General features: G+C 48.1%; 1 protein-coding gene across 4 annotated transcripts in view; it reads right to left on the bottom strand.

The window, feature by feature from the left end:
• Positions 1-10,709: 10,709 nt before the first annotated feature.
• Positions 10,710-15,116, bottom strand: part of TAGLN2 (transgelin 2) — a 70,079-nt gene continuing 65,672 nt past the window's right edge. For all 4 annotated transcript variants that reach the window (XM_083716366.1, XM_083716365.1, XM_083716367.1 and 1 more), the window contains exons 4-5: positions 13,937-14,039; positions 10,710-12,134 (exon numbers count right to left, since the gene is read on the bottom strand). In XM_083716366.1, coding sequence (XP_083572492.1) covers positions 11,993-12,134; positions 13,937-14,039 — 245 coding nt within the window. In that variant the 3' untranslated portion in view covers positions 10,710-11,992. The remainder of the gene's footprint in view (positions 12,135-13,936; positions 14,040-15,116) is intronic.

Below are 15,116 nucleotides of genomic sequence, written 5' to 3'. Positions count from 1 at the left end.
TAGGCTAAGTATCTATGTTTTCAGTGTGTGTGTGTGTGTGTGTGTGTGTGTGTGTGTGGCCTCATTCACATACGGAATGTGGCCCCTGACAGCTTTCCACCAGGGTAATGTGGCCCCCAGCCCCAAAAAGGTTTCCCTTACAGGATAACTAGTCAATGCATGTGACAGGCTTTCAAACTCTCAAAAACGCTATACCAATTATTATTCTCCTGCTCCCATATGCAGTGACCACAAGGTGGCACATGGACACCACAACCCAGCACAAATACCTTAGCAGTACAGTACTTTTTAATGAAGAGCACATACCTAAAGGTTTTGGGGAGGAGAAACGGTGTTTGTATGAAGGATATTATTCTTCCTCTACCTGTCAAAATATTCCAACCCCCTGCTCACCATGTAGACCCGGGCTGTCGAATCACTGACGTGGCCTTACTAAGTTTTCCTCAGCGTATCCAGTGCCAGGAAGTTGGAATGCATGAAACTGCTGGATGAGGGTTTGGTGAGCAGCTGCTGGGGGGTGAAAAGCAATGGTAATATCCTCCATCCCCATTGCAATAGTCTGGACCCTTTCCTGACATGTTCAGCAGTTTCTGAAGGCAGTGTGGGTAGCTGGATACAGGAGGCACCAAAGCAGTGTGGCCAAACTTTGGAGAGTGCTCTTAACTTGTATTTTTATCATCACCATCATCATCATACCAGCAGCCTTGTACCACAGTTAATAAGGAAATCTAAGAAATGAAAAAAATCATTGCTGTTTTGAAAGCAGCGGTCAAATTCTGTGCCGTTTTGACAAGTTCTTGATTCTTGATTCATCATGGCGCCTCATTGTATCCAAGCATAGACATAAAGCCTGTTGGTTTGATCTCAAGAACCACCCTGCAAAATTTGGTAGCAACATCTTCAGAAAGGTCCAAATGCACTGCAAACAAACAGCTTTCTAAAACACGTGGAAGATTATTAATTTTTTTACCAGCAATATATATATATCCGTTCTGGAGGTCCATTCTTAACCTGAGGTACCACTTTAGCTAATGGGGCCTCCTGCTGCCACCGCACCACCAGAGCACAATTTCTGTTCTCATCCTGAAGCAAAGTTCTTAACCTGAGGTACTATTTCTGGGTTAGCGGAGTCTGTAACTCGAGGTACCACTGTAACATGTAAATGGAAACCAAACAGAACAACATAGAGGTCTACATGATGCCTTCTGTATAGATAATAATTTTGCAATAAAAGAAGGTTGAAAAAATTCTGCCTCGGTGCACAGTGGCCCCTTGAGTCCAACCATAACTTTTGAGTTATGGTTTGGGGTCTTCTTTCTTGCCCATGCAAGTTTATCAATTGAATAAATGGACACAAGATAATAGGAAATATGTCTGTGCAACTGGGAGCCTTCTTAACAAAATTTGTACGCTTTTCGGACAGCGCTATGTAGTTCACACTCAATTATATCGGAAGTAGTCTTGCAGATCTGTGATTTCCTGTATAGTAAATTCATGTTTGGAGCAGCACCCATTCTATAGCTGAGGGGCAGCCAACCTTTGTGGACCTGTGGATACATTTGGAAATTTGAAAAATTGATGAGGGCACCAGTCACAAAATGGCAGCCATAAGGTCTTTGGCATAACAAAATGACAAGCACAGAGGCATGGCATAGCCCAATATGGCCATGACGTTTGAGAGAAAGAGAAAGGGGCACAAAATGGTGCTGGCCTGCCCCCTCACACCAAGGGAAGAAAAAGTGCCTACACCAGTCTTTGCTGCATTTGCTGACAGAGAGAAGTTCTTTGTGTGTCTCCTCTGTTCAGAACTGGAGGGAGGGAGGGGGAGGTCCAATCCTGACACCCAGTGAAATGTGGGCAATGTTTAAAGGCTTCCGTTTCACGGTGAAGCTGAGCCAGCGTGAACAGGGACTGAGCAGGAGGAGCAAACAGTCGCTTCTGCACTGTCAATTTTTGAGGGGATATTTACAGGGACCTTTCGCGGGCGCCATAGGAGTTCCTGGAGAGCCCCCTGGCGCCCATGGGTGGCGGGTTGGCAAACGCTGGCAGCTGAAATGGAATCGGAACGACGAGAACAGCAACACAGAACTGGTTAGAAAACTGCAGGGTAGGCCTGAAAGCTGAAAAAGAAAGCAGGGCTATTTGTTTCTTAAGCGACTTCAATTGAGAGTTCAATGAGGTCACAGAAAGTTTATTTTTTACATCATTTTTTTTTAACGTAAGGCCCAGCTTGTTCTTGCCACAGTTCTGACCATTGCTATGCACGTGGCACAGTGCCCAGCTAGCCAGGAGAGGGAGAGGCTGCCGGCCGAATCCGCCACAAAAGCTAGACAGATGTAGCCCCCCTGGCCTGCTACTACTGAACATTGTTTTTGGGAGCCCTGCCAAACAAATCAGTTATGCCACCACCCGCTTCCCTGCTTCCCGCCCTCCTAGGGTCAGGCCTCTCCATTGTGAAGCTGCAAGGAGCGGTTAGAAAAGAAATCAGAAGTGGGGGGGGGGGTGCAACTCTCTAGCTACGGCAACAACACAATTGAGCGCAAAGGATAGTTGAGAGATTATGAAACCATAGCAGCCTTGTCTGGCACAGCTGCCTGCCACATTCCTCTTGGGTTCTCACAGCAGTGGCTCACAGCTGCTGTTCCCCAGGAGCTGAAGGAGGCATCTGCGGGAAATTCCTCCCCACCAAGGAAACCATTTCCCCCTCGGGGATGGGGGTGAGGGAGAATAAAAGTCTTGCAGGGGCTGGCGGGTGGATTAACTTGAACCCTAGAATCTTTGTCCAGAGTTCCAAGGCTCAGTCTGTGGGAGCATGTACCCAAAAGACAAAAGAGCATCATAGAACATGTGCAGAGTGCTTTTTGTCACCAAGTCGTTGCAATCCTTCTTTTGCAGTGCTAGCCTTAGGAGGGACAGACACATCATTGCATCAGAGGGAGTTATCTAGAAAGGTGAAGTGCCAGTTCTTTCTCGTTGGCACAGCCTTCACTAACCGTTTCAGACTACAACTCCCATCATGCTGGTTGGAGCTGATGGGAGTTTTAGTCCTGAACATCCGGAGGGCACCAGGTTTTAGGCTGCTTCAGCAACTGAACACTTGGGTGGGTTAAATTTGCTCTTTCATATCTGCAGTGGAGATCCCAAATAAGAAGTGGAAAAGCAACTTTCATGTCAACTTGTCACAGTTTTGCCAGATATTTTACAGCTGCTTGGGACAGCAAGCCAAGTCCAGCTCCATAGCCTGCTTCGAGGGGGGCTGAAAGCTCAGCTTCTTGTTTTCTTTCTGGGCTGAAGGGCGTTCTTTTGGCACTGGAACAGAAAAGGGAAAGTTGCCAGGTCAACAGGGATAAGAAGGAGCTGCCAGTCAAATGCACCAAACACAGGTGATCAGCTGTGTGAACAAGCACACCCTTTTAACTGGTCAGCAGGCCTAAAACAAAGAGGCAGGTTTTGCAAGAAGAAACCAAATCACAAAGAACCAGTGGACTGCTCTATATCTTGCCACTGGAGCCTCCACTGGGAGCCAGTGTGATGTAGTGGTTAAGAGCAGTGGACTCGTAATCTGGTGAACTGGGTTCGATTCCCTGCTCCTCCACATGCAGCTGCTGGGTGACCTTGGGCTAGTCACACTTCTCTGAAGTCTCTCAGCCCCACTCACCTCACGAGTGTTTTTTGTGGGGGAGGAAGAGAAAGGAGAATGTTAGCCGCTTTGAGACTCCTTGGGGTAGTGATAAAACGGGATATCAAATCCAAACTCTTCTTCTACTTCTCTTGCTGCTTGAGGAAGTATGAGATTGCAGTACAGTTAAGAGATACAAACCAGAGGCAGGGAACCTCAGGCCTGGGGGCTGAATATGGACCTCCAGTCCTCTATTTTTGGCCCTCAAAGCTCTCCCCAGACCTCCCCTTCAGCCCTGTTTTGCACCTTAATTTTTTTTGCCTGTCCTGAATATGGACTTGAATGCTGATTAATGTCTTGTGCTTGCTAAGTTGGATGGTAGAGAGGGGTGCTTGAGTGTCTGTAGAAATTTGTCTATACACAAGCATAAAATCTGCATCCATTGCTCCGCCCATTTTAGCCTCTGGCCCCGCCTATCATGTGGCTCCCAGAAGATCACCCATAAAGGAATGTGGCCCTTGGGTCCCCCCCCCCCCAAAAAAGCAAAGCTTTTCATAACCTCTCTTCTAAAAACAAAACAAAATTTGGGTTAAATCATGACTTCTAACAAATCCAGACTGGGCTCTAGCCTAGTGAGAAACTGGGAGGAAAATGCTCTGAGGTTCTGACTGGGCAATTTCTAAAAAGTCCACCTCATATTCCCCCTTCCTTTCACTTACCCTGAGAATACCAGAAGCGAGTGAAATTTAGCCAGCATGTCCAATTTCTCACACTTTTCCAGCAATGCAGCATTTTCTCAGCAAAGCAGCCCCTCTTTCTCATCCCGCCCCCCATCATATCCCCCCCTCCCTGCTGCCTTGTGATTTTCCACTATACAAATGGCGGGAAGTGACTCATTTAGAGGCTCTGCACTGGCGCCCCTGCCAATCTCCTTTTCTGGTGGTGTGTGACAGCCATCTTGGCCTCGAGCCACTGGGCTGCTGGATTCTCCATTAAGCTAACGAGCGTTTCCTTTGATGTACTTGACAGAGAGAGGGGAAAACACAGAGGCTAAAGCAACATCCTCCGGCAGGATGACAACACCGCCCCCCGCCTCCCCCGAATGTCAGGAGTGTGGGGTGAGGTGAGGAAAAAGCTCACCGCACATGCTCAGTGGTACTATCACCCTTCCTTTGGCTCAACAACAAAGCATCTGCTTTGCATGCAGAAGCTTCCGGGCTCAATCCCTGGCAACGTCCCTAGATAGGGCTGGAAAAAAGCCTCAGCCTGGAGAGCCACTGCCAGCCTGTGTAGACAGTACTGAATTAGATGGTCCTCAGCTGCATGGAGGAAGTGATTTATATCAACCCCCTGGTATCAGTGGGACTGGGAGCGGGGGGCTGAATAAAAGCCTGGGGGTCAAAAAGGGCCTAGGGGTGGAAAATAGATTTATGGGGTATAGTGTGGAATTTTTAATTTGGAACTATGATCCTCAAAAATAAAGAGCATGGGCATGGACAGAGTACACCTCCCTTGCCTCTGCATGATATCATAATTATTTTCACTTGTAAACCTTACTTTTTTATATATTTTATGCTTCCTAATAATGGATCAAATGTTGATGACATATTCATATTTCATTTGCATTCTTAAGAATTTGAATTGAGGTCAACAGTTTTGAGGAAACCTGGTGTACCGGCAGTACAGAGCAAGACGGAGGAACGGCGGTCAGACTCAGTTTAAGGTGGCTTACACCCCAAAAGCAGATTGTGAGATTCCGGGAAGTTCCAGGCACTTACCCAGGGTCTGTATTTACCTTTGGGCATTGAGGCACAGCGGAGACTGTGGTGTCTTTATGACATATGATTTCTTTAGACTTATGTACAACCTCAGCTTACGATGGATGGGCTCCCAGCATTACGCTCCAAGAGGGTTCCGTTTATCCTATTCCTGCAGCCTCTGGTTCCAACTGCCAGCTCACATTGTGCTCTGATGCCCCTCACCAGCTTGCCGCATTTAACAAACTGCAACCTCTTTTTTCCTAGGTCATATCGTGCCCATTGCAATCCTAAACTCAACTCTGCTTTTTCTCTGCTAACCATCTCTCAGTGGAAGGAGGGACGCCACCTGCTTACTGTTTGGTACAGCCTATACCTTCTTAATGGCTTTTCTCCTCTTTTAATGGTCTTCTCCCAGATGATTTCCTGATCACAGAAGAACTGGTCTGGCCTGTATTTCAGCACTTTGCTAAATCCAGTGTCTGGCAGCCCCATTCCAAAACTCCAAGCACTGATTTAACTCCAACACTCACCAGACCCAGGAATTCAGGAGAGTCAAAGCACCCACAAACTCTTAACAACTGCCAAGCTCTGCAGGAATGAGAAGCTGGGCAGAGACTGCAGCTCAGCAGGAGAGCAGAGGGTTCCAGCTTCAATCCCTGGCATCTCCAGTTAAAAGGATCAGGAATCAAGTTGTAGGAAAGACCCCTTTTCTGCATGAGACCCTGGAGAGCTCAAATCAGTCAAAATAGATAAACCTGTCATAATACAACTCCTGAATTCCTAGGAACAAGGGACTTGTGACCCTTCAGTTATAGTTGTTGGACTACAACTCCTATCATCCCCACTGACCATTTGCCATGCTGGCTGGGGTTGATAGGAGGCAGAAGAAATCCAGCAACATAGAATCATAGAGTTGGAAGAGACCACAAGGGCCATCGAGTCCAACCCCCTGCCAAGCATCTAGAGCAGGGTTTCCCAACTCAGCTGTGGTTTTTTTTTTTAAGGACTACAATTCCCACTATCCCTGACCACTTGTCCTGTTAGCCAGGGATGATGGGAGTTGTAGTCCTAAAACAGCTGGAAACCTGAGTTTGGGAAACCCTGATCTAGAGGCCCAGATGTTCTCTAACCATGAGCTAGAAGTATCAGATTATGCAAAAGGTTTTTCTTCACCTACCCACCACCTTGGGGCAGCGGAAGAGGAGTATGGGTACAGCACTCCCCTGCCCCAGGGCAGGAGCAATGACGTCATGTGCCAGGGCAGCAGTAGAAATGACAGACCTCGCCTTTGCTCCAGCATGTGGATGAGGCAATAACAAGGCTTTCAAGTTTGCTTGTAAAATTTACATTCATTTTCTTTTGCCCACTTTTGCCTCTGGCTCTGCCTGCCACTGGAATGTGGCCCAGAAGGAAACATGGCCCTCGGTGTTAATTTCCAGGACCCACCCTATCCCTGTGACTGCAACTTTATTTTATCTGGTTTTAATACTTGAATTGCTATAACCTGCCCTGGGACCTACTGGTGAAGAGAGAGTAATAAACGGAATTATAATAATTTATCCTAATATGCACTTCAGCAAGCCCCCAACTTACTGTACATTTAACTTGTGCACATTCAGCTTCACATGTTTGGCGCACACACACACACACACACACACACACACACACACACGCAATTTGGGCTTTAGGATCAATCCCTGGAATGTAACTCCCACTTACGTTTCAGGCTTAATGTATGCAATGTTGCCTAACTGAATGTATTTTGCCTGTTGTTTTCATTGATCTGTGCATATGCTCAACTTAACACAGTAGATACATTTTTGTACACAGTACTTGAGAACTGCATTGCAAAATTCAGAGAAGTGCAAATTTTGAAGCATAGCTGTGCTTTGGTTTGCTTATTGCTTTGGAATGTGTGAATTAATAATAATAATAACAGCAAAGTTAATTATTTATTCTTAATGGCATTTAGTAAAAGTAAAGGGACCCCTGACAGTTAAGTCCAGTTGCGAACGACTCTGGGGTTGCGGCGCTCATCTTGCTTTACAGATTGAGGGAGCAGATGTTCGTCCAGACAGTTTTTGCAGGTCATGTGGCCAGCAAGACTAAACCGCTTCTGGCGAACCAGAGCAGTGCATGGAAATGCCGTTTACCTTCCCGCTGGAGCAGTACCTATTTATCTACTTGCACTGCGTGTTTTCGAACTGCTAGTTTGGCAGGAGCAGGGACTGAGCAATGGGAGCTCACCCCGTTGCGGGGATTTGAACCACCAACCTTCTGATCGGCAAGCCCTAGGCTCAGTGGTTTAACCCGCAGCACCACCCACATCCCTAATGACATTTATATCCCACCTTTTTATCTGAGCTTAAGGTGGCATACATTGTTCTTCTCCTCAAACAACCCTGAGAGGTAGTTTAGGCTGAGAGGGCACTGGCCCTAGGTCACCCCATGAGTTTCATGGCCCAGTGGGGATTTGAACCCTTTCCTCCTGGGTCCTCGTCTGACACACTAACCACCACACCGCAGTGGCTCTTTAAATGCAGACGGACTCGAATTTCTCCTCCACCTCCAGTCCCCAAGTCTAAAAATTACCTGACTGTGCCATTGGTTCAACGGCTGAAACTTTGGCTGAGGACTAGGGCCCAGGAAGCAACAGTCTCTTTGGAATGCATGGAAGACGACAGAAATAAGGGTGTACGCCCCACATTTAAACATAGGAGCCTGGGTCTCGCTGCAAGTACAGAGGCCCAGCCCAGCTGACACACACACACGTATACACAGACTAAGAGCAAATACCGACACACCCTTAGGGGGCAGACACACACACACACGGCAACGTGGAAGTAGCACAAGTGTCAGGTGGGCGTAAGCGTAATGCTCCACTTGGAATTGCTAGGAGCTGCTTTCACCCTCCTCGAAACAGTTCTTTCTTTTTCTCCCCTTCAGGGCTGGCCCTAAACGATTTGGCAAAGGACAAGGTGGCGCCCCTGCCCATTCCATGTAGAGAAGGCATAAAGGTAAAGGGACCCCTGACTGTTAGGTCCAGTCGTGGCTGACTCTGGAGTTGCGGCGCTCATCTCACTTTATTGGCCAAGGGAGCCTGCGTACAGCTTCCAGGCCACGTGGCCAGCATGACTAAGCCGCTTCTGGCGAACCAGAGCAGCGCACGGAAACGCCGTTTACCTTCCCGCTGGAGCGGTACCTATTCATCTACTTGCACTTTGACGTGCTTTTGAACTGCTAGGTTGACAGGAGCTGGGACCGAGCAATGGGAGCTCACTCTGTCACGGGGATTCGAACCGCTGACCTTCTGATCAGCAAGTCCTAGGCTCTGGTTTAACCCACAGCGCCACCCGCATCCCAGAGATGGCATAGTGGCAGCCAAATTTTTGGCCCGATCTGCACCTTGCATTTAAAGCAGTATTGCGTCACTTTGTCATGGCTTCTCCGCAAAGAAGCCTGGGAACTGTGGTTTGTAAAGGCGGCGAGTGATGTTAGGAGACCCCCTATTTTCCGCACCAAGCTACAATTCCCAGAGTTCCCTGGGAAGAGAGACTGACTGCTAAAACTGCAGTTTGCATCCAACCAAGTTATACTCAAAAGTAGACTTACACTGCGTGAACTCCCACAAAAAAGGCATTTTCAACCTGATCCCCAGGGATCAGGGGTGCCAACTTGAATATAATATGGGGGATGGGGGATAGGTAAGCCCCACCCTCGAAGCACACCATTTGAATAGCAATGCCCATCGGCTTTGGGGGCCCCCTGCCACCATCAAATATTTTATTGGGCAGGTGGCAAATAGACCTCAGTTTAGGAGTTGGCTCCTGTGTCTGGGACAAAAGCTGTTGACTTGTTACCGGAACTTAATGTTACCTGCATTTAACGAGGGCTGAGCATGCTCTGTGGAGGCAAAAAAATGCTGGCTGGCTTTTGGGTGGGGAGAATGGAAAATTAGGAAGGAGTCGGCGTGGGCTGTTATGGAGAAATGCATGGCTGACTCAGACAGTAAACAGGAAGGCTACACCTCGCAACGCTGCGGCAGGTCCCGCTTCTAACTTTAGCAGGGCACCCTAGACGTCGCTTTCTCAACGATAAGGCTAATAAGTGGCAGATAAGCTTCCTTGGGAAGAAACAGGATTCCCACGTGATGTAGGAAACCTCTGTGCGCCCTTGCGCTGTGCACTCCCTGGATGACTGGCAAAACGGTCCCAGTTTGGGCTTCACAAGAACCAGAGGTGTGCACATTACCCAGAACCCTCTTTGTGGGGCAGGCAAGTTTCCATGATAAAGACACACTTGGGTGGAAAAGGTTTGCCCTGTGGGCAAAAAGTTTGGCATGAAATAAGTGGCGATTTCTCCGTGGACTTTTGGCAGAGAGGAGAGCCCGCTTGATAACAAAAGATCTCTGTTGCCAAGGAAACAGCGGCCGGAGTTATGCTAACAGAAATTAACCTCTGGTTCCTGGTTGAGGAGGACAGAGTTTCTTGGAACAGCCCAGAAGCTGGAATCGTGCCCTGGCTGCTGCTTGGGTCCACTCAGGCAGAATTTCTCAAGATCCGCTGAGGGTGGGCAGGAGTGGGGAGGTGCAGACTATGAATACTTCTTTTCTACACAGCCTAGTTTAAAAATCCATGGCATTGTCCAACCTGGTACCACACTCCCTCCCAAAACACATCATGTCTTTGAACCTGAAGATCTCCCCTGCAGCGCTTTTCATGTTCTGCTCCCGTTTTATAACCAGGTGGGGAACAGGACAAAAGGCCCTAGAGATGGACTAAAACAGTTGTGGGGAGCCTGTGGCCCCGCAAGGCTAATCAGTCCTGTCAGGCCTCCCCATTTTGACCCATGAGACTGCTTTGGTCAAGCAGCCGCCTGCTCACCTGTGTACAAGATCTTAGGTGTGGGGCAGATGGAGACACAGCTGGGCTACAAACAAGTTTTCAGGCACTGCCAAGTGGCCCATCAGCAGAACCTGGAAATGGACAGCTGCAAAGGTCAATGTGCGGCTCTTTTGCAAGACTTAGAACATCACGGGATCATCGGGGCTTGCAGAGAAGCTTGCAGAGAAGTTTCCTGCTTGGCAGGGGGTTGGACTCGATGGCCCTTGTGGTCTCTTCCAACTCTATGATTCTATGATTCTAAGTGTGTGCGGCCCTTCGAAGCCCCGGCAAACCGCTGTCGGGCTGCAGCACAGGTAGAGAGGCTTTGTGACAGCTGGGTCTTCCTGATCCAGTTGTGCTTGCTAAAAAGCTCTACCCCCTCAAGAAACAAAACAAAACGCCCCGCCCTTTCCACCCATCCCAACCCAGATAAGAAATAGGCAGGGGTTATAAACAAAGGACTGAGCAATGTTTATTCCTTATCAGTGATCTTGAGGCAGAGTACATTCCACAGTTAAGAATGCCACACAGTTTTAAGAGTTCAGACTCAGCCCTGTGCCTTTTTGCCCTGGAGAAGAGGCAAATTTGGAATGGCAAGACAGCTCTGACCAGGCCCCCCCCCACCCGAAGTAAAAAAAAAGAAAAAGAAACAAAGCCTGGCAGGCAAGCAGGAGCACCCAAATGGGTAGGAATTAGCAGCAGAGAATGAGGTTTTCCACTGCAAGACAAAAATGAGAGGATTTCCAGGGTGGGGAGAGACTGGCTGAAAAGTTAAAAATCCCCCCTTTGCCCCCTTAAAAGCACCCCAAATGAAACAGCTACCCAGGAATGTAGTTGTAGAGAATCTGAACCCAGCACCAGGAATGGTCACCTTGTGATCTCTGGAGGTTGTGCCAGCCAAAGAGATCCTCCTACACTGTGGGTGTGAGTGTTATTTGCCAGGTAGACACCATAGGAAGAGGTTAGCTGCCCTGCTCCCATCAAACGCGCACCAAGGGGGGAAAAAAGACATTGCTGTGCAGAGTGCTGAGATTCTAGATATTATCCAGGACTGCTTTGCTGGCAAGTTGCTGAGTTAAGACTGCCAAAAACAGTGTCCAAAAAAGAAACGGGCATTTATTTACTTTTTGTTTTGGTCCAGATAAGTGTAAAAGGAAAGCGGGGTTTAAGGGGCCAGATTCTGGAATGTGAATAGTGAGTTTAATAAAAATAATAATAAAAAAATGTTGCAGTAGGAGGGGCATTTGGCCACTAGAAAAACCACATTGGCATTATGACGGGTGGTGGGGAGAAAAAGGAGACACACACCTTTTTTTTTTTTTGGTCCCTGTATTCTTCAGATGAGTGGTTGGTTGGCCCCAGCATTATATTTAGGGGGGGGGGAGAGGGGAGGTGTTGTATGGAGGACACCCCCCCCCTCCGGAGGGGGGTTGAAGAGCTCTTGAGAAATGAGATCAAGAGTAGGAGAAGGAAAGAAAGTGTACTCACTCCAGTCGTGTGTGCTTAAGAGGAAAAATATGGGTAAAAAAAGGGGGGCAGTAAAAAAGAGAGGAGGTTACAGACCAGGGCTGGCACAGGGGGAAAGTGGGCACCATAAGGCCCCTCTTCTCCTGGTCTGCCTTTAAGGCTTCTCGTGGTAGCACAATTTGGAGAGAGACAGAGAGAGAGATATTCTTAGGGATATGAGGTGTCGGGAAGAAAGGAGCCATCGCTTGGTGGGGCAGCCCAGCTCAAAGGATCTGGCGTGGCATGCCATAGCCCGTCATGCCCGCTTGCGATGCTCCCCGGTTGGTGCCCATCTGCAGACCGATGACGCTCTGCCCTTCCTTGAGCTTGTCCTCTGGGAAGGCACGGCGGTTCTCCTGGGACTTCCTATCGGGGGGCGAGGGGGAAGGCAGGAAGTGAGGGGTAGAAAGAAACAAGCACACACATCATTGCAGAGGACATAGCCTAGGAAGTTTTGTTTTTTTAAAACAGGATATTCTTAAAAATTATAACTCAGTCCATTCGTATTGCTTATCTTTGTTTGGCTTAGAACAGGGTTTCCCAAATTTGGGTCTCCAGCCGCTTTGGGACTACAACTCCCATCATTCCTAGTTAGCAGGACAAGTGTTCATGGATGATGGGAATTGTAGTCCAGAAACAGCAGGAGACCCAAGTTTGGGAAACCGTGGCTTAGAGGATCTAGATAGCTAAAGCACCACCGGATCACATATGAACCTGCTTTACGCTGAATCAGACCATTAGTCTCTCTGGGGTTGGATAAAGGCGTCTCTCTCAGCTCTCCCTCCCTGCAGATCCTGAGGACTGAACCCCAGTGGGCTTTCTTCCAGCAACAATTTTTTGAGCACCAGATTTCAAAAACACGCAACTGTTTTCTCCAGACCTTTCCGCTCAAGAAAATTAACACAGTTTTATGACCATTTGGAAAGTCCATTCCGACTTTTGTTTTTACCCTGCTTTTACCCTGAATTGTTTATTTGTAATTTTTCTGCAAGCCAAGCTTACAGAAACTGAAAAGGTGACATTACAGTAATATCTACATTCCTCTCCTCACTAGGTCCTCAAGGAAGACAAAAGGCTGTATCATAGGACCTAATTTTCTTGTAAAATAGTGGTTTTGCCTGAGTCTTTCATTATGGAGCAATTTCATTCTTGGCTACCAGGTGTTTTATGGTTATTCAATAGCATATGAAAATTGATAATAGTTAAAACACACCCCTGTAATCCCCCGCCGTCCAAATTCGGTTGTGATCCAGCATTGCAGCGTGTGCCTGGGGAGGGGGGAAATCTGACCTGTCAGACCGCCCCCCCCAATGTTTCTGGTCTGTACCTCCCAGCATCCCCTACCACTGGCCATGCTGGCCGAGTCCAACAATATCCAGAGCAGGGATGGCCAATGTGGTGCTCTCTGCATTTTGGGGACTACAAATCCCATCATACCCAATCATTCGCCACAGAGGCTGGGAGCTAGGAGTTAAAACTGGAAGGCATAGGGCCAGATATGCTGTGGTCTAGAGGACCACAAGGTCATCACCTGTGCAGCAGCAGACTCCGAGCCGCCAGCTGAAGTGCAATGGATAAATGACGTTATGCAGCCATGTTTTGAGAAGTTTTAAAATGTTTTGAATGTGCAGCAGCAGCCTCTCATCTCCTGCCATTGTCACTCAACCTTCCTCTTCTCACAGTAGCTAAATGGGAATAATACTGGCTTACCCAACAAGGTTGTCCCAGTGATGACTGAATACAGTGGTACCTTGGTTGTCGAATGGCTTGGATCCTGAACAAATTGGTTCCCAAACGCCACAAACCTGGAAGTAAGTGTTCCGGTTTGTGAACGTTTTTCGGAAGCCGAACATCCGACGCGGCTTCTGATTGAGTGCAGGAAGCTCCTGCAGCCAATCGGAAGCCATGCCTTGGTTTTCGGGAGTCAAATGGACTCCTGGAACGGATTAACTTCAACAACCAAGGTACCACTGTAATGTTACAGAGTGCTTTTTGGAAGCATTATAATGCAACTACTTCTGGGATTGTTACAGAACAACCCTACGGTGAACAGTGATTTTCTTCCCTTATTCCATGCCTTACAAATTTGAACCCAATATGGAGTTAGTACACACACACACACACACACACACACACACACACACACACCCTCTTGCCACAGCACTTACTTAGGAAACCAGTTGGGGTCCCCAACGAAGAGGCCGTCTCCTTTAGAGACCGCCAAGCCTCCCAGGTTCATCAAGGTTCTCTGCACGCTGGCCATGTGTTTAGCTGTGGGTTGAAAGAATTCAGAAGTTGATCAAATATATGCACCATGTCCAACCTTAACACCATTCTCAAGATCAAGCAGGAGCACTGTGCTCTTTTACAGTCTGGCAGAGACCCTAAAGTGCTGAAGCCAAGGACTGCAAAAGGCCACTCCCTTTTACCAGTTAGGCAAGGCGATCTTGCATCGTTTCCCCACAATTTTTTCCTGTTTCGGCTCACCATCACCAGGAAGCAGCAACAATTACACGAAAAGCTGCTTTGCAAGAAGGGTGAAACCACCAAGTCCAGCGCAGTCTGCTCAGCACAGACTGGCAGCAGCTCTCTAGGGCAGGGAGAGTTTTTCCACACTACTTTCTACCCAAGGCCCTTTTGATTGGAGATGGCTGGGAATTAATCCTGGGTAAAGAAAGAGTCTGGGACGTGGGTGGCGCTGTGGGTTAAACCACAGAGCCTAGGACTTGCTGATCAGAAGGTCGGCGGTTCAAATCCCCGTGACGGGATGAGCTCCCGTTGCTTGGTTCCTGCTCCTGCCAACCTAGCAGTTTGAAAGCACGTCAAAGTGCAAGTAGATCAATAGGTACCGCTCTGGCGGGAAGGTAAACGGTGTTTCTGTGCGCTGCTCTGGTTCGCCAGAAGCGGCTTAGTCATGCTGGCCACATGACCCGGAAGCTGTACACCGGCTCCCTTGGCCAATAAAGTGAGATGAGCACTGCAACCCCAGAGTCGGTCACGACTGGACCTAATGGTCAGGGGTCCCTTTACCTTTACCTAAAGCAAGAGGCAGTGTAATGTAGTGGCTAGAGTTTTGGACTAGGCAGACCCGGGTTCAAATCCCCACTTAGCGAAGAAGTTCACTGGGAGACCTCTTAGTCTCACAGCCTACCTCACAGGGTTATTGTGAGGATAAAATGGAGGGGGGAACAATCTACACAACCTTGAGCTCCTTGGAGGAAAGGTGAGATAGAAATGTTGCTAAGTAAAAGCACTCTACCAAACACCAAACAGGCCATTAAGAATCCACCCTCATCCCGCAATGCAGGTTAGGTAAAAATGGAAGCTCTGATCTTAACTTCTCCAAAC

Source organism: Podarcis gaigeae (assembly GCF_964106915.1).
Source record: "Podarcis gaigeae genome assembly, chromosome: 16".
In the NCBI taxonomy this organism is placed as follows: Eukaryota; Metazoa; Chordata; class Lepidosauria; order Squamata; family Lacertidae; genus Podarcis; species Podarcis gaigeae.
The sequence above is the reverse complement of the archived record's forward strand: the minus strand, read 5'-3'. Positions and strand labels throughout refer to the sequence as shown.